Below are 21,392 nucleotides of genomic sequence, written 5' to 3'. Positions count from 1 at the left end.
AGTCATGTTTTACATTATATAGTATATATACTATACATTGAGTATAAAATAGGATCCAGAAAACTTTAACACTAGGACGAAAAACCTTCAATTTTAGTAAATGACTGTTGTCCTCCGCTGGATTTGGACTCCAAGAAAGAGGATTGGGTGGCTGAGATGTTGTCTGGTGGTTATAAACGAATATGTCATGGTGGTTATACATTGAGGATACAAGCACTATAAAGAGATAAGAGAAGCTCGAAAACCATATTCCTGTATGTTCAGTTACCTTACAGGGAAAGTTATAGGTGGTCTGTGGCGATATTTTACGGCATGATATGAAATTTTAACAATTTCTATATCTTATAATATCAAAATAATATAGATAAATAAAGAAAAAACAATGAGCCGCAGAGATTTTATGAAAAGAATTAAGCACAGATTTGAAGGTGCCTTGGATGCAAATACGACTTGAAGAGACTACGTGACAATATCCCAATTTTTTCAAAATATGTGGTACCAGAGTATCCATAATATGTTAACGATTATGCAGGACCAAAATAGTATCGATATTGCGGATTTTTTCCTATAAAAAAGGCAAATTACAGTGGCTAAAACGCTATATGAGAGTGCAACGTAGTGATTGTTAAATAAAAGGTCCGAGAAAATATGATGAGCGGTTTTATTGAACAACGAACAATGAATAATAATGCAATCGTACAAGTGTCAAAGAATCAAAGTGACAACAGATAATATATGAAATGAAAACTATTTATTATCTATGTTTATACTTCACATCTCCCTTTCTTTGTAAACAAACTAAACAACCATAACAAACCAAACTTTTTTTTTTTTTTTTTTTAATATATGTATACACTATGAATGAACATTTTTATTTAAAGTATTAAATTTCTTTATTTTTACTTATCCAGTAATTAAAAAATTATATCTATCATATGATTATATAACAAGATACATGGCAAAGCATTCAGTTCTAATTAACAATGTTAATGTAAATGATTACTGAACAAGTTCTTATAAAATTATAGTAAACAAGTTATAATTAACTGATACTTAATGTTAATGATTAAGATACATGAAATAGTACTACAGTACTTATTGTTTTTTAACAATATTAGAGATTGAGTTTATTAATAGGTTTTATAGGTCTACCATATCTTGAGACTTGTGGTGCAGTCGCTGGTTGTGTCACCATATTAGAACTCTGTGTATTATTAGAGCTAAGCATCTCTCGCATCTCTGATGGATGTGTAGTTGTTGGGGTTGTTGCAGGAACACCCGGTGATTGAGTTTGAGCTGGCATCTGTTGTACTACTGGTTCTTCTGTGTATTTAGTTTCAGGTACAGCTATTCTGTTGCTGGGAATATCAGCTTGTGTCTTGTGCAAATGACTTAAGTTTCTTCGTAAAATTTGTCCTTTATCTGTTTGTATAATAACAGATCTTGGTAGATTTTTGGGCTTCTCTATTACTCTCGCCCCTTCCCAGTGTTGGTGAGCTACCTTGTGTCTGATTTTATCATTAATTTCCAAATTTACTGGTCTTGTAGTATGTTTATTACTGTAATTGGCCTGTTTCTCTCTTAATGTCTGTAGTTCAGTTGTGACTCCTTGTATGATTTTTGGTTTTAAATATTTGTCACTTACAGGTATTGGTGATCTTGTAATTCTGCTGAAAAGTCGTTGGTTAGGTGAGCCTAATAGGTCATTTCTAGGTGTATTTCTCCAGTTCAGTAACGCAAGCTGCACGTCTGACTTGTCAATGCTGCATTTTTTTAGTATGTTTTTTGCTGTTTGAACTGCTCTTTCAGCAAGTCCATTACCTTGATGGTGATGTGGACTAGATGTGACATGGTTAAATCTCCATTCTTTTTGAAAGGTCTTAAATTCTCTAGACATATATTGTGTTCCATTGTCAGTTTGTAACTCTTCTGGTATACCATGGGTAGAAAACCATTTTTTAAGTTGTTCAATCACTTCATATGACGACTGGCTTTTTAGCTCTTGAAAATCAATATATCCAGAGTAGCTGTCACATATAACAAGGTAAGTTTTTCCTTTTAATTCAAATAAGTCTGAAGCAATTATTTGCCATGGAAGTGTAGGAAGCTTTTTAACTAAGACTGTGTCTTTAATGTTATCTCTTTGTGTTTGTTCGCAGACGGTGCACCCTTTAACTAGCTTTATGATATCATTATATTGTCCTTTCCAATAAAGAAATTGTCGAGCTCTTCTCAAACAGCTGTGTATACCAAGATGTCCTTGATGAATATTTTTTAACATTTTAGGGATTTGTGATGCCGGAACAACAATCTTATCACCTTTGAATATAATTCCTTTCAGATAGCTCAATTCTTCTTTAAAGTTAAAATAGTGTTGTAGTTCTGTAGGTAGTTCTTTCATGGTTTCAGGAAATCCTTGCTTTATAGTCTTCATTAGTAACTGTAAATGTTGATCTTCTTTAGTAGCCTTAATTAATTCTTCTTTAGCATCTAGAGACATAGGTAGTATAACTGCGATTTTTAAGTTTTCTTCTGGATCATATCTCAAGTTAGACGCATCACAGTCTCGACTAAGGAAGTCTGCTAATGGAATTTCAGTTCCCTTTTTGAATAATACCTTGGGTGAGTATGGTGCTAAGTTAAACATTATTCGTTGAAGTCTTGCGGGGGCTGATTGTATGTTTTTCTTAAATATTGTCTCTAGTGGTTTATGGTCGGATTCTACTGTCAGTTGTTTACCATAAACATATTCATGAAATTTCTTACATCCAAACAGTATGGCGAGCGCTTCTTTTTCTATCTGTGGATAATTCTGTTCAGATTTGGTCAATGCTCTTGCTCCATAGGCTACTGGTTGTCCTTCTTGGAGAAGTGCAGCTCCGAGATTTTTTGAGCTTGCATCTACAGACAATGTTACAGGTTTGTTGACATCATATAGTCTCAATACTGGGGGATTTTGAAGCACTTGTTTTATTTTATCAAGAGCTTTTTCATGATGAATTTCCCATGTAAAGCTTGTATTCTTGTGTAACAGGTCTCTAAGTGGATTTGTCAAATCCGACATGTTAGGGATAAATTTATTGAGATATGTAATCATTCCTAACAGTCTCTGTAACTCGGTTTTATTTGTAGGTTTTTTCATTGCCTGAATAGCTTCTACTTTGCCTGGGTCTGCTTCTAAACCTTTAGCTGAAATAATGTGTCCCAGAAATTTTATCTTGGTTGCTTCAAAGATGCACTTGTCTTTGTTAAGTTTGAAGCCAGATTTCTTTAATATTTCAATGACTTTGTCAACAGTTTTGCGTAGTTCTTCTTTAGTTTTTGCATGTATAAAAATATCATCGATCGATACTCTCACATTTTTTATATTACTGAGTAGATTTGTTAATATTTCTTGGAATATTTCTGGTGCTGATGAAACTCCAAACGGAAGTCTCTTGAAAGAATATCTTCCCCATGGGGTAGCGAATGTTAATATTTTTTGTGTTCTTTCTGATAGTCTAATTTGCCAGAACCCCTTTGTGCAGTCTAATAATGCAAAGAATTTAGAACCTTGAATATCAGCTGAAATTTCTTCTATAGTCGTGAGTGGAAAATGACGTCTGAGGATATTTTTATTGACATCTGATGGATCTATACAGATTCTTATTTTGTCCTTTTGTCTGACAACTACCATAGGACTCACAGCAGGAGTTGGCTCCGTTTCTGGTTTTATGACATCTAACTTTACCATCCTGTCAAGTTCTTGCTTAACTTCGGCTCTTATAGCATGGGGTACTCTTCTTGACGGTTTAATCTCAAGCTTTGGGTTCTCAATTAGGTCAATATCATACACATAATCTTTATAACAGCCTAATCCTTCAAATATATTATCAGTATATTGGCTCACCTTCAATGTTTTGACTCTTGCGACAAGTCCTAATTTTTCACAGGTCTCAAGTCCTAGGATTGGAGAAACTTTTTCTTCAACTACTTTGAATATTATTTTTGTTTCTTCATTCTTTAATTTACATAGTAGCTCTGTTTCACCTAGAACTGCCATCTTGTCTTCTGTGTAGCTTATTAAATTTTTTGTTCGGCTTGGTTTCAAAATTGCCTTTGTTTTGTTCATCAAGTGTCTTGGTAACACATTGCACTCTGCTCCTGTGTCTAGTTTGACTGTAATCCTTAAATTGCCAACTTGTAATTTTTCTGTCCAGTTTTTCTTTTCTCCAGACCTTATAGCGGATATATACACTTCATCTTCGGATTGAGAGCTTTCTTCTACTGCGTTTACTCTATTTTTCTGTTTGTAATTATTATGTTTCATTTTTGTGCGACACATATTAGCAAAATGACCCTGTTTGGAACATTTGGTACAAGATTTGTTAAAAGCTGGGCACTCTCTACTTTTATGGTTAGTACCACATCTTCGGCAGTCAAAAGTCTTGTTTTCGTTAGATCTTTTATTTTTCACAGCAAAAACTTTATTTTTACTATCAAATTCATCTAATTGTTTAGATGCTTGTTCACTAGTTTTGCAGATCGTTATTGCTTTTGTCAAGTCCAAATTTTCTTCCGTTAGTAATTTTTCTCTAACCTGATTTGATCTAATTCCAAAAACGATTTTATCCTTTATCATTTCATCCAGTAAGTTGTTAAATTCGCATTTACTTGCTTGAGTTTTTATTTTGATAAAAATTCATTAAATGCTTCGTCCTCGTTTTGTTCGATCTTAAAGAATACATATCGTTCAAAAGATATGTTCTTTTTCGGCGCGAAATATTCTTTGAATTTATTTTTAATGATTTCAATATCATTTTTTTCCGCGTCGACAAGGTTAAAACTGTTAAATATTTCGATGGCGTCTGGGCCTATGACCGCCATAAAAGTTGCTGCCTGGATTGCGGCTGGTTTTTTGTCTAATTGTATTGCTGTGGCATACCAGTCAAATTGTTGCACCCACCTTGTCCAACACGTTGACTTGTCGGCGTCAATTAATTGTAGGTTAGCTGGCGGCTTTATTCCAGCCACTGCGTCGGATGTCGTCATTTCACAGCTTTCTCATATATTTTCTTATTACATACTTTACAACCACTTCTGACACCATGCAACGTAGTGATTGTTAAATAAAAGGTCCGAGAAAATATGATGAGCGGTTTTATTGAACAACGAACAATGAATAATAATGCAATCGTACAAGTGTCAAAGAATCAAAGTGACAACAGATAATATATGAAATGAAAACTATTTATTATCTATGTTTATACTTCACAGAGAGAGAACACAATATTCATAATTGTCAAGACTAGTTATAATTTTTTTTCTATGCGTCTTTAATTATAGTATTATTGGTTAGATTAAATTAAAAAAAAACTAAGTAGTTATTTTTTATAAAACTTACCCAATTATAAGAAGAAAATATAAGTTTAACATTTTTGTTGGCTTTTTTAGAAAATTCAATTATCGTTCTGTATTTATATAAACAAAGAGTATAATATCATTAAATGCACTTAATGTGTTAATTAAAACTGTATTTTTATCTATTGCAAAAAATAGTTAATTTCCATAGAAATATTATTAGTATCCCAAGTTGACTGATAAATACCTTTTTTTTTAAATATAAAGATTTATTGTTGCATATTTATTGAAAAAACGATTGAAAAATATTATAAAGCAAAAAGAAATAGTGTCTGTTGTTTCCGTGCAGTATTCAAATAGACCAATAGCAACACGGCATTAATGCGAAACTGTCTCATTTCGTCACTTGAACCAATGACACTAAGAGTTGTTCCTTTATGCTCATGTTAGAAAAATGACACAAATGCGTTTATATACTAAAATAGTGTTAGCACGGATGGAACAAAATGAGTTATGTCTTTATTCAAAAAGTATAACTACACATACGTCCTTGTGTTCGTGGGTTATTTTGACTCGAGACGAATAGTTCCTTTGCGATTGCCTAAAATGATGGATAAGGTAACTTATACCGTTAATCACACCCTACTTATACCGTTTGGGTCATTCGAAAAAATGGGTTAGGATGCAGCTAGAGATATGTCCTTTTGATATGTTGTGTATTTTGACGAGCTGAATCCAATGGTGCAATAAAAACCAAAGGGAATAACTCGTCTTACTCCCTTATTCACTGGAGGCACAGATATGTACCACGGGCGAAGCCGGGGCGGACCACTAGTATTATATATATAAAACAAATTATTATAAACTAAACTCTTATTTCACAGTAACGCTGCTTTTATCGTTTTGAAATAAAAGCATACGAGGTGAAACTTTATGACCAACTGATATTTTTATTCTGTGTCATCAAGTAACTACGTTTTTATCATATTACTCAATTTACATACTAGTTCTCTTTTCCTGTCCTTTTTTGTAATACTGACACTGCTTTCTTCCGAATTTTGTTTGTTTTGTTACCCATTTTCAATAATTTATCTTTAATCAAAACTTAAAATCGAGCGGAGATAATTTGACACAGGTCCTACGTTAGCAAGCGCCTGATCAGGACTGGCGGGGTAGCGGGCAGCGCGGTTTGTAAAGAAAACGCTGGGCAACGTTAAGTTCTGAGATATAATATGTATTTAATAATTACAGGGCTTCAGTAGAAAACCAAAATTTAGCACGTTTTCTGCAGTACATCAAAATACATATCCTTATATAAAAATTATTTCCAAAATCAGAAATTTCATTAATAAATAATTCGTTTTCGATCTTTATTTTAGCCTATTTTTATGATTTTATATGATCGAACAAAATACACGTGGTTGTGTAACAAATTAGCACACTTTTTAGGAAATATCTTGAAGTGTATTGATTATTTTTTCTAGAAGCGTCATATAATTGCAAATACATGAAAAATTTGATCTTGCAAACCAATTTTACTCCGCTTCGCTGAAAGGACTCCCCTTAAGCTCATTTCTATTAGAGCAATTCTCCGTGTGTAAATAGAAATACTGTACTCATATCCTTAAAATATTAAGTTTTATAAGAAAGTAAAGCACGCAGGAAAAATGTAATTTCCATTTGTAAATAGGGATATAATAACAAAAATTATAATGATTTCGTTTACGACAATGCGTTATTCCTCCCAACTGAATATACCACACCTATAATAATTAAATTACATTAATAAGCCCCATGGCTTTGAAATAGATTAAAAATATTCCATGTAAATTAAAATAGCGCTTGTACTCTGCGTAGATAGCCTATGAATCTACAAGTACCCATTTGTATGCATAGATCCCGTACGTTCATGGAGTCATTTTGCTCCTATTGTGTGATAGAAACTATCGGAAGATTGCGCGTATCTTTTAATAGCAATAAGTATTTGTACTGATAAGCGAAATAGATTAGTAGGAAAGTAGCCGTTTCCTCATTGACAAATTGATTTTAAAACTTGTGTATTACGTCTTCATTGAATACTTTATCAAAATAAATTTAGAATAATATTAGTCAGTATCAACCTGATTACGTTATTTACGTGTATTTAGCCAAAGCTTAACAGTGTAAGACATTCATACAAAGCTTTTCATAGACGTTTTAGTCATTTAATTTTGCGAAGTATACATAGATTATATTCTATTAATAATATAATCTATGTCTACTTCGTAAAATAATTGTAATTGAGTAAAATAGAAGTACTAAAGGATAAAATATAAAAGTTATGCTTTATATCTTAAAACTGGCTTCACTTATATTATATTTCTCTATATCTATTTTTATTGACACTAGACGACCAAGGAAACGATATTCTGCATGCACGATCGTCTATCCAAAAGGTATCTTTACAGTAACATTTGCTCTCATACCTGGTTATGACAGAATTTCCTTCAGTATTTTTATGAAAGCTAAGATCTAAAGCTAGTGTTTTAGAGCTAGCGAGCAAGAGCAACTTTTGTCTCCGCAACTATTTTGTCTCTCCCATCAATTGTATGGGGAGTTGCGTCGCTACGTGCGCGCACTTTCATACTAGCCCATGGGTGGGAGAGACAAAATAGTTGCGGAGATAAAGTTGCTCGTGTGCGCTAGCTCTTATGAGGTAGGTACCATATCATTGCAATACTTACGTAGTTACTATTTAGTGATATGTGGAAATAGTTCCATTGAAATATTGTACACGTAAAAAATGTGGATGTGCAACAGACTAGTGGTCCGCCCCGGCTTCGCCCGTGGTACATATTTCGTAATAAAAGGTATAGGAGAGCACATTTCGTAAGAAGGCCTATGTTCTTTCTCAGGGCTTGATTGTATGTGCCAAATTTCACCAAAATCGGATGAGGGGTTAAAGCGGGAAAGCGTAACACACAGACAGAGTTACTTTCGCATTTATAATATTAGTAGGGATTGGACGAGATGCTATAAATTATGATAATAGAGGGATTTTACCCAGGAGTTATACGTAGCAATTGAGTAATTATTTGGTATGATTATTTGTTTATACCTCGTGATAAGATAAACAAAATTCAGTAAGTGGTAATGATGCGAAGCATTTTCAAGACACAAATATACTTGAGTAACGTTACTATATTTACGCGGAATTTCGAGATCCTACTAATATTATAAATGCGAAAGTTTGTGAGGATGTGTGTGTGTTTGTTACTCTTTCATGCAAATACTACTGAACCGATTACGATGAAATTTAGCTTGGATTAACTAACTTGGATTAACACATAGGATAGGTTTTAACCCGGAAATCCCACGGGAACGGGAACTATGCGAGTTTTTCTTTAAAAACGCGGGCGAAGCCGCGGGCGGAAATCTAGTAGTTTATAAAAGGAAATATGATTTATCCCTTCCATTACTTTTCTACATACACTCGGAGCGTCCGAACAAATTTCCTGTAACATTGACATTAATAAGGAAACGAGATATTCAATTTTGACGTAATATTTTTATACCTACCGCTGGACATTTTCCGCTCTTTTGGGCGTAATTGAATATTCTCTGGCTGCTATTTTTTACGGCTGTGATATACTTCCGTTATTCATAAGGCACAGGAATTAAATTAAAAGCTTTTAACGTCCATTTTTGGTGTGTGAGGTACGTCAGGAAAATTATTTTTTAATTAATTCAGTTTTGATATAGCTCTACGTCCTACGTATCTGTAGTACTATCACATATACGTCATAGTATATATTATATTGTATATTTATGTATTGATTTATCATGTACTACACTTAATTTTACCAATATTGAGATAGTGAAACGTACGAAATTCTACTATAAAATTGTGAGTGTTATATTATCACAAAAATAATCACAGTTTTATATTGTTGTTTTTTATGTTTTCGGCACAACACTGATTAAATTATAGATAGAAATCTGGCAGCACATATCGTATCATAGTAGGCTAACCATTATCATAGTTTAAATAAGTTTTAGATAGTAAACCTTGTAGTGAATCGATTTACGCAAAAATATTATGTGAAGCATAGATTGCACAATTATTGAAATTCTATCTAATAGACACAAAGAGCGGAATACCCTAGACGGACACATCTATTCCCACTTAACTAGCTAAGACTTTTTCAACAAAACTAAACGAATAAAACTAAACTTCAACTAAAACAGACTTTTCTTTTGCAAGCTTCAACGCCACATGCAGTCACGTGCTGGGAATTTGCTTCCCTTTGATTGATAAATCTAATTATATTGGGCGAAATTTTAGACAACCACCAAAACAAGATATTTATTTAAAATTTCCTAGAATTTTTTATTGCCTGGAATTTTCTGAGGGAAATCAAATTGATTATGTCAAAAATAAAGTCATAATTCCTTTAGATAACAAACTCTATCTTTATTTCATTCTAGTACTAGCGGTCCGCCCCGGCTTCGCCCGTGGTACATGTTTACGTTTTCTTTCCATAAGAACCATCCTCGTACTTCAAGGAATATTATAAAAAAATAATTAACGAAATCGGTTAAGCCGTTCTCAAGTTATCAAAATCAAAAAATCAAAATCAAAAATATTTATTCGTTAACAAAGACGAAGTTATGCGCTTACCAACACAATTTGGGATTCATTTTTATATTATAAGATTACAACTTCTGTAGCGATAAATTAATTTGTATTATAGGAGTATAATCCCGTTATTTGCGCTTAATGCAGCGTATTCCTCGTATAATCCAACCTCAATCTTCTAAAAAGCTCAAGCTGAGTTTCCACGTAGGTACTTCTCATTATATTGACTGATCTTTCAACATTTCTTTAAAATACCTCTTCTATTTTATCATAGATGATAATCTACTATAATAATATTTGTTAAGTACAGAGCAATGTATTCCTCTTAATCTATCTTATAAATTTGTTTTACAGTTGAAATCTCATTAATTTATATTATTCTATCCAACATTGGACCCTCTGTCACCATCAAAGCATTCTATGTGTCACGTTTTATTACACTTGGCTCTAAGATGGCGGTTTCCTCAGGGGACCTTCCTTCATTGAAGTAATCATTATAGTTCCAATAAGTTGGAATAAAAACACATCAACGAAATATCGTTACTTTCTACGCAATGTAAAAGTACCTATATATCTAGTTAATTAAAGCAAATATATAAAAAATAAAGGTTATATATATATCAGCGGCAATAAAATTAATATGGTATTATTTAAAGGTTTATTTATTTTTATATACCAAACAAAATTTTGAGAAATTCATTAACAAAGATGAATGAATTATTTAGATATTAATATTTATATATTATTCCGTGTTTAAACAATTGATGTTCTATATAGAAACGAATAAACTCATCATATTATTTAAAAATTAATTAAACTCGACCGTATCAAAACAAATTGAAAACAGCAAATAAGATGGGATTTATTTGCAAGTCGCTTTGCCGTTGGGCTGAAAAAAACGTTAATATTTGCAAATAACTCTTATAAAGGTTTAACCAGAGCCTTTGTCACCTTGTGTTGAAGCACTCTCATATATTATTTACTTACCCACGTGATTTTATGTGACTCTTATGAGACTTTTATTATGTTTGTCAATTAATCTACCTTTACCCTTCACCTTTAGCATTTTGTTGAACAAATAATATAGACTTGATGGAATGTGTTTGCATTTCTTTATGGAAATTCATATTAATGTCTCAAAACCATTCTTACAAATATTGTATGTTATCTAATACTGTACGTTTGCTTAAACGTTACGCTGGATTTAACTTGATTTAAGGATAACTTATCTATACTAATATTATAAAGCTGAAGAGTTTGTTTGTTTGTTTGAACGCACTAATCTCAAGAACTACTGGTCCGATTTCAAAAATTCTTTCGGTGTTGGATAGCCCATTTATCGAGCTATAGGCTTTATATCATCACGATATAAAGACCATCAAAAGCGGAGCCACGCGGGTGAAACCGTGGATCGCAGCTGGTACTATATAAAACTAAACAAGTGATAACTGCGTTAAAAACAACCGACTTCAAACTTGCACTTGCAAAATTTACAAATACCTACAGACAAAAACGCTCATAAAATAAAAACTACTGGGCCTATCCGAATAAAATTTTTATGGGACCAATTCGACACCATCCCGCATTGAACAAAAAAAGAATCACGTAAATCGGTTCAGAAACCTCGGAGTAATCGGTGTACATACATAAAAAACAAAAAAACATACCGGCCGAATTGATAACCTCCTCCTTTTTTTTGAAGTCGGTTAAAGATAACTTTTATTCCAATACACGCAGGCAAAGACGCTATCTAAAGCTAGTATTGTCTATAAAGCCATTGTTTTTCTTATTTGATTGTATCCTTTAAAGCAATAATAAACTTTGAGCGCAATATGCCGACGTAAATCAAGTTTGCAACTTTATTAATTGCCGGCAACTTCCCAACCGTGCGGTTATTGACTTGTCCATTTAGACGAAACACTCAAGTTTATTCTGTTAAACGATATTTATGAAATAGAAACTAGAAGATACACGCCCGTTTTCGCCATTTCTTTACTCCTACACTTTTCATTAACTTCTGTTACCCTTTTTACTTGTATTAACAGGGTCAATTTACTTTGTCAAGTTAGGTAGGTATAGTTTTGACGTATAAAAAAAAGAATCACGTAAATCGGTTCAGAAACCTCGGAGTAATCGGTGTACATACATAAAAAAAAACATACCGGCCGAATTGATAACATCCTCCTTTTTTTGAAGTCGGTTAAAAAATTAAAAAACCTTTTAATTCTAGTTATACACAACTATTTTTTTTTGCATTAAATTTGTTAAATACTTACCTTAAGGTTAAACCTTAGAAATTTTTATATATCTGGAAAACGTATTATTGCAAACTCGGATAGGCGTTTAGTTTTCCTATTAGGAACTTTCAGCTGGTTATTTTGTAAGTTACAAGCGCAGGTTGACAATGGATACATTTATTTATATTTCTATTTCACTCTTAAATTGTTTATAGCTTTCTGTTAAAGAATTTTCATGATCGGTTCAGTGTTTCATAATATAAGCCCCTATAGGTAAACTTACAAAGTTAGAAACTTTTACTCTTTATAATATTAGCCTAGATGTTATTACATCTCAAATTTCAAGGATAACTTGATATAAAATCGCTCCAACCTTGATATCAATCAGGATTTCTACATGGATGGAGATGAGGACGTAGGTACTGCCTTATTTCTTGTGCTTTGCTTTTATAGATTTAGGCTGGATACACACTGTATTCATAGAATATACTGTTTCTCTTGGTTCAATTTCATTGGTTTTAATTGATCACCAGTGTTCAATTCTGAAAGTTAACTACCCGAACGAGAATAAAAATTCCACTATAGCTCTGTTTACAAGATGGATGGGAATTAAATATTTTTACATCAACATCAATTTATGTTGAATAGGTAATTAAAGATCCAAAATAAAGCATATCTAAGTAAAATAAAAACTATGAGAAGTTAGAAAATTCTCTTATTTTATAATTGTGAATTAAAAAATCCCTGGGTTCAATATTTTTAAGATTTAATCTTATATTATTATTAATCTATACTTATTTAAGATTTATTGTTATATTCAACCAATAGAACCGGAGTAAATCAATGCATGCTCCTAATGTAGAGTTGAGAGCAATATCGATATTTAAATGACGTTTATGAGGGACGGGGGTGTTTTTCTCAAACATTGTGGGAATTGATTTAGGACCAAATTTGTTTACACGTTACGGGCAACGTGATTAACTGGGCATTATTCATAAAGACCGGTCATTATTAATAGTGCCCGGAATTATCAAATTGCCCGTAACATACATAATATAATATAAGAACCTTACATAAGTACCTTTAGTTTTACTACATACTAAAAAATATCTAGTTACAAATTGTAGTTCGTAATTGTATAAATAAAAAACGGTATTTTTATTTCTTAATGTACTTTACCTGAAAAAATTTAAAATGGATGCTTTATAAAGTTGCCATTCCTCAGCCCCCGGAATCACAGACACAATAGAAAATCTATTGTGTCGTGGTCTCATTGGGCCGCTCGGTGGTCAATGGGTTAAATTGTTAAGCTTCGCAAAAAGAATAAAAAGTACGATACAAGCGGTAAGCGGTCTTCTTACTTTGAGAAACGCTGGAGCGCTTTAGAGGTAATATAAAATTTACATTTCTAGCTCTAACGATCTATATCATGAGTTTCTGAAATTTACATATAAACGTGTAGGTTTTTAATCACGCGATCTTACTTACAAAAATAAACATATATTTTCCAGGTACCTCACAATTTTATTACGTTTTGTTTACGTACCTCCAGGACCAAATTAAAAAGATTTTACGAATTTTTCCTATAATAACAAACTTTTGGGCTATTAGATACTTTTACCATAGTCACTATTTAGTCATTAGTTATTTTTAGTTGTCTGTATGCTAAGTACATAATCATACCATATTTTTAAAATCTCTTAACATTTTACCTATTATAATAATATAATCCACACATCTTAAACTGAATCGATTACCTAATCAATTCAAAGCACTCAGCTCTGTATCAATATGGATAAAACATGCCACCCCTAAACTTAGTCTGAATATTGGAAGAAGCCTAAACACACTTCATATGCTCGTGCTCGTCAACGCTTCTGACATGTTTGTGTCCTTAGAAGGTCCTTAGTGACTAATGACAAATGGATAATCTTAAGATACGGGGTAATGGTTACTTAATACATTGGTATTAACTATGGTATAATCTAATTGCGCTAGACTATGCTAATTTTTATATATCCTTAAGTTTCGTCTTTATATGAAGTGTATTTGCAAGACTGTATGTATTATCTATTACTCATTTAAAATCGTTTTGCAGCTCAAAACTGACATCACAGGCGGACAGATAGATGTGTATTTATAATTTCAGTATGGATTGATGAGAAATATTAAAAAAACGCAGATTACAAATTAATTAAACTCACTCGTTTCCCCATTTTTCAATAAAAACCCGTTTTAAACGAGAAGAAAGAATATTTCGTTGATGGTCATTGTCTCAGAATTATTTTAATACACTACAGCATAATAATAAAGACCCATGCTAAAACTCTACGAAGGTAAGCAATCAAAAAAGGCTCATCGAGTTTCCTCAAAGGAATATAATCCTCCGGACATATTTAACAGTATTTTATTACATAACTTTTCGTATTAGATTTCTTAAAAGTATCAAGTCTTTAGACATGACGTGACTCGGTTCTTGCTCGGTTCATATCAGATATCGATCTCCTTATTTCACTCCCTTGAAGTTTTTCTTCGCGCTTAAATTGTGTTTGAGTTTTTAAAAGTTACATCTTTTTATGTAAAACAATTTTTCATAATCTATTCACGCGCACAAAATGTAGTATGTTTACCTACTTTTAACCGCATGTTTATCTACTTTTTTAATAATCAACTTAATTTATTTGTTGTACTTACCTATAACTCTTACGACGAAATAATTTAATTATCAATTTACATCGGAAAATTAAAAAAGCATGTGCAAGAAAATTACTCAACGTTAGTGCATTTGACGTGCTAACCGCCAGAACAAAAGCAACGATATTATTGACTTTCCATAGTACAGCTTTGATACAAAGTCCAAATGATATTGGTTAAAGAGAGCATAAAACCCGCCATGTCCACGCCACAAAGCTCTTCATTCACTTTGACAATTTTTCCACTGAGTTTTCAAATATGACTGTTGGCGCAATTTATGCTGACTTTTTACTGTGTAAAACTTTGTATGAATTTTTTATTTTTACGAAATGGATGTGTGAAATTTAATAGAGATTATAGATACAACTAGCTGCGCTCCGTGGTTTCACCCGCGTGGTTCCGATCCTGTTTGTCTTAGCGTGATGATATATTATAACCTATCCTCGATGAATGGGCTATTTAAAACTGAAAAAAAATTTCAAATCAGACCAGTAGTTCCTGAGATTAGCACATTCAAACAAACAAACAAACAAATTCTTCAGCTTTATAATATAAGTATAGATACGAAAAACCGGCTCAAAATTATCTTTATTGAGATACATATATTTTGATAAAGAATTTAATATTCACGATTTGCCTATCCTTAATAATGTATGTTCTCATTTTTTTTTATTCATAGATAATGTTCTCCATTATTCTTTTGTGTGTTCCTTTGTGTGTATTCTAGAATCCATAGGTATGGTATCTATTAACATGTATTATATCAATCGATATTCTATACACACACCTATGTATCCAAAAGAGACAAACATTATAAATACCTATACAACAAAGAACTTGCATACTTTCTCCATCCCAAACGTCACAATCAAAGCCCAAATTCACAGAAAATTATACAAGTAAAAGGTTGGAAAATTTTACGGTTTTGTTATAAAGTTTCACCGCAGATACGAAATTAAGCAGAGGCAAACTGAAAACTGATTATCATGCAAATTCCCACCGCATTCAGCACATCACTCTGGAACCCTTAACGGCACCCTTTGTTTCTAAGCCGCTCTCAAAGACATCAATTTAACCAAATTCAAAGGATGCGAAATCTTGTGTTACCTAAATCTATTCTTCTATTGGATATTTTGATATTGCAGTAAGGCTCACGAATAATCGGTTTTAAGAACAATATGATATAGTAGGTACCCACCCTTATGAAAAACTAATAAACGCAAGATTTGAAATATATGCATACCTATTGAAAAAAGTTTTTAGTCGACCATATTATATTATCAAACGATGTTTGTACAATAAAGATTATTCATTCCTTCATTTTAGCATATGATTTATTGAATCATTTCTATCAATCTAATCATTGATATTATTTCACGCTCTAATGAAGTTATTAGTTAGTACCATTTAAATTTTCAACTGAATGCATGAATAAAGCAAATGAATACGCTTTTCCAAATGTAATTAATTATAATACTGTTCATCAATTCACATGTTTTCGAAGACTGAAGCTTTAAAGCTTACTTTTAATTAAAATGAACATAGAGATAGCTCTTAGAAATATTCGATTATATTTTGTCGTATGTTATTGTGGTTAATGGAGAGGAAAGAGATTATAATTTGAAATTCTGTCACTAAATTATTTTATATAATTCTAATAGCAATGTAGTTTTTAAATAAATTGTGACATATATAGTGTACACCAACGCAAATTTAACTTTTTATTAGAACCTAAATAATTATAACACCATTAAACAAAAACATAAATATTTAACAACGGAATAACGCAATTTGTCATCTTACGTAGTTACGCCACATTAACATAATATTCAAAGCAGCTCTTAAAGGATCCATGACGTCACTTTATTAATATTCGCTGTATATTGTTTCAGAGCAATACGAGGCTTGAAAAATACACAACACACCGTTCTTATAGCAGTCGTCAAAAAGAGGTGAGTGGTTATACATAATTTTAAATAATGTAAGATAGTGTAGAGGTTTCACATTTATGGAGAAAGGGTAATAACTCAGTGTTAGAATTCCCTTCAACCACTTTGTTAACCGGCGTTTGGGTCCGCCAATGGTTATTTGAAATATGGAAATGATAAAAAAATACTTCCGAACGTTAGACGACGTAACAAAAAAAAATGGCAAAATTACTCTTAATTACGAAAATTTGTACGATATATAAAAAACATATTACTATACAATATCTCGATATATTGTGGTAAGCCCAATTTCTGTTCATTATTAAGAACTAAAATGCTTTTCACCATCAAATGCTATACAAAGCACAGAACAGAAGAAGCACAGGAGTCGAAACAGGAATGCATATTGAAGGATGTAAGTATGAGTCGATGGAATGAGATATATATAATATATATGTCGGAAGGTGAAAATATATATGCTATTTTCTTTTGGTATCTGCACTTTAAAATATTTATTATACGCTTCATAAATAGCAGACATAATAATATGACAGGCTGTGAACATTAACTATTTCATTTCACAAACAAAAAATTTTCCCAACAAGGGTTCCATGGGTGACACAAGACATGTGTGACATTTTGAGCCGGAGCCATAGCTAGGAATTGGGTCAGGGTTATATACCTGCGTATATACTGACAGTTTCCAAGCAGAACTTGTATAGGAGAAAATATTACCTACGACTTATAAGGGTTTCTTCGGTTTACTATATTTTAATAATATGTACTTATAAATCTGAATTTGTCAATTCCGTTAGTTAAACGTCTACAATTTTGAAGCTACATATTGAGGATTAATCTAAAATCAAAATGGCTTCCTAATATGATAACACTTGTGACCTAATTTATTTTATAGTATTTTCACATTCATTATACTTCTATTAATTGAATGTGTATAATAGTAACAATATATGCGGTTTTTCGCGTAATCTATTTAAATGCAATGACCTATTATACTAGTAGACGCGGCATACGCCAACATCATTGCACTAAAAAACAGCGTAATTAATACATACCTACTTACTAACGCATTATCACCAATACAGTTGTTCTCTCTTTCACTCTCACGCACGAGACATAATACATGTCTCACTCATGTACTTCGTAATAACAACTGCCGATTAAAATACAAAAATAACGTCCAGCCACGACGCTGAATGGTGCGTGACTAAATGAAACTCGGGCACTTAGCTGAGTTTTTTCTTGCCAAAATAGAGAGCGGGTAACGTATCTAGCTTTTTTATATATCATAGTTTAAATGCACCTTTTTTTACATCACATAAAATTTACAAAGGTTATAAAAATATAAACTGGAAAGCCCATCAAATAGTGTAGAGGTTTCTTCCCATATATGTAAGAGATCAATAAATGCTAATGGGAACATCAAACACCTACGTTAAGGTTTAAGTTATTAAGCGAAGAGCATAATAAAGTAGTTCCTTACCACGTTGTATATTAGAACCTATAATATTATATTATATAGATTCTAGGCCAGAATATTTGCCTTCTCCTTGATACATAATTTGGTACTATATGCAATTAAATTAGGGCGTTGTAATAAGGAGGAGATGGAGAATAAAATCTTGTTGATTTAGAATACTGGTCATCGATTTGAACGTAACAACCTCGAGCAGTTTACAAATATGCAATGCATTTGCACCATAACCCACACTAGTTCATGTTAAATACAATTGATACAAGCACGTGTTAGATAGAATTCTATAAAAGTTTAAATCATAATCATCCGTTATACTTGAAATAAGTGGAAATGTTCCAGAAAGTGAGTAATGGACTCAAATTTTATTTTACTCCTAATCTGCGGTGTTTACTCGCTTGATTGCCTCCCGTGGGTATTGCCAAAAAATGTTTAATGTTTTATGCAACAGAATATAGAAAATTAACACAATTTATTGATCATCTCTGTAGGTACTTGGAAATTGCATTACCTATATGCGACTTCAGACGAAATTACGCTATTTGTTATATCCACTTGCAAAAATGCTGTTGGCTTTTATCAATTTAATCACAAACAATGTCCCAAAGCATTTTCAAAGGCAAGGCAAGAAAATACTTGGCCATGGCCCATGGCCAAGCATTTTCTTAATCGTAATCCATTTGCCTTGCGGCAATTCGTCCCTTGCTCAAAGGACACCCAATTTCTCGGAACAACTAAATGAGTTTCTTACCATAAAAGATTAGGTTTATTGCTCTTAGGATATCAGTAGTTCATAAAAACAAAAAGATGTCCATGATCATATAGTACAGAAAAAAGTTAAACTATAAAAGTTTGCTTCATTCCGTAAGCTATTAAATATTGTCTTTTATTTCTTAACGGTATTATATTACACAGATTTAATACTCCGCAAATGTACAGCGGCATTTTCATATTAAAATAGTAAACAGTGAAGCCAAGTTCAAAGCAACGATTGCATTTAATTTTATCACGAGACAAAGGCACGAATAAGGTAAAACGGTGGAATCTTTACTTTGTGATATTTTGTTTTGCCTTTGTTGGCATTTTTAAAATAGAAAATGCAAGTTATATCGCATGACAGCTACAATTTACTGAAGATATTATTTTCCGGGCTTGTTTATGAGAATAGTTTTGTTTGGAATGAAAATAAAAGAAAATTTAACTGTTATGTGCATCGCGATTATAGCGGAGTATATTTTTACAGTTGTTACGTTTTGACAATGGTAAAGTTTGTGATATTTAAAAAAATGACTACGTAATAAGTATTTTTTATCGAATTGGTAATACATAATAAAATTAATGAACGTATGTGTTCTTTCGACGTTAAAAAAGAAACGTCGTAAATGTTTCAATCATAAATATTCTTAATGTGCAAAATAATATTTCGATTCGGAAAGCAGTACGTATCTATGGAGAAGAACCAGCAAGAAACTCTCGCTAGTTGCTCTTTTAAAATCATGTCAATCAATTTTACATAATGTGTAACTTATATCTATTTTCATCATGGAAGATGGTTTAGGTATTCCAACGCAGTAGGCTCTCTGACCTAATACATTTTTTACATAATTTTTAAATTTAGCACTAGGTACTTACTAAACTTTTTAATACAATGAGGAATTCTGTTGTAAATATCTTATTCAAAATAGAAGTAGTAGGTACTATGAATAATATTAGTCTTTCAAAGAAATTTAACATTGAACACAATAAATTGTAGTCAAAACAAAGCTTTAAATAAATAAAAGATTTTACAAACTTTTTTTAAGAATAAAAGATTTATAGCGATGAAAACAATTCATCATAAAATAACTGAATTATACCGACAGAGCTCTGACTTTAGCAAATAAAGTTTGTTTGGGTTTGAACACAAATTGTTAAATTTAAGTAATTTGGGTTTCACTAAAGTTTGAGTAGAAGTGAATACTATTAGGCATATATAGGCATATATTATAATGTCCAGATAAAATCATATGAAACAAGCAAAGTTTTCGATTACGTTTTTGGTTTTTGGATTTAGCGACAAAGAGAAAAATATATCTTCTATATTCCTTAGTTCCCCAATTCTATGTAATATAATACGGTCTATGTATTTTCAAAACGTTGAACAATAAAAAGAGCGTGTGTGCCAAGCTCACGTGTCAGAAGTGAAACTCCTCAGGCAAAATTCAAAGAAACCAAAACCATCGCCTTAGTCCATGACGCGAATCTTGAAATTTAATTCTCAACGCGCCAAAAGAAGTTTCACTTCAATAATATATTACTAAATGAATAATGAATGATTTCTAAACATTCACAAATGTACCAATAAACTATATCCAACACTCTCATATTCAGCATAACAGAAACATAAAAAGAAGACAGCTGGTAAGTGTTGATATAAGGAAGGAGGCCACGGACATGAAAGTTACAATTCTTTGATGTTTCAATTAAAATTATGTATGTTTGCATTTACATTGAATACCTCATGACCCAAATAAAAGAATCCAACAACATCACACAATATTTACAACCCGGCTAATGGTTATTTTTATTATCGAACGAAAAAATAATTGATAATAATTTTAAAGGTAATATTTTCAATTAAGAGGCCCGCGTGTGTAATTTACTTCATAAACAAAGGTCAGAATATTTTAAAGACAATTTAAGATTACTTCTTCACTAAATTTCCGTCATAAATTAGTAAAGACGATTAAACTTCGATTAAACGACTGAGTAAGTACTCTTTTTATTTTTGTTCGAGCCTCAACGTTTTAACTGTATCCTTAATTTTTTAATATTTCAAGTTTGCTGAGTTTTGTACCGATTACGAGGTTATATTATATTAGGCAAACAAAACTTCGGTGTTTGTTATATATATGCTAAAATATTTCATATTCCTGTAAAATCATTAAATAAATTAAAGATCGGTTTTTCTATGTCAAATCAGGTTCTTTTATATTAAATCTTATTTGTGTATTTGTTTTGTATTACAATGTTTTTGTGTATTATTCATATTTATTAATAATAAACTGTAATTATATCTAATAAGTTTTGCATACGAATTAAAT

The 21,392-nt window shown here is 31.8% G+C and overlaps 1 protein-coding gene across 1 annotated transcript in view; it reads left to right on the top strand.

Annotated features, from left to right (window-relative positions):
- LOC123698984 (high affinity cAMP-specific and IBMX-insensitive 3',5'-cyclic phosphodiesterase 8-like) overlaps nucleotides 1–21,392 on the top strand; it is a 64,013-nt gene that overhangs the window by 21,939 nt on the left and 20,682 nt on the right. The window contains exon 4 of the mRNA XM_045645828.1: nucleotides 16,782–16,841. Coding sequence (XP_045501784.1) covers nucleotides 16,782–16,841 — 60 coding nt within the window. The remainder of the gene's footprint in view (nucleotides 1–16,781; nucleotides 16,842–21,392) is intronic.

The sequence above is a fragment of the Colias croceus genome, chromosome 17 (genome assembly GCF_905220415.1).
Source record: "Colias croceus chromosome 17, ilColCroc2.1".
Taxonomy (NCBI): Eukaryota; Metazoa; Arthropoda; class Insecta; order Lepidoptera; family Pieridae; genus Colias; species Colias croceus.
Note: the sequence above shows the minus strand (reverse complement) of the source record. Positions and strands in the feature narration are given on the sequence as shown.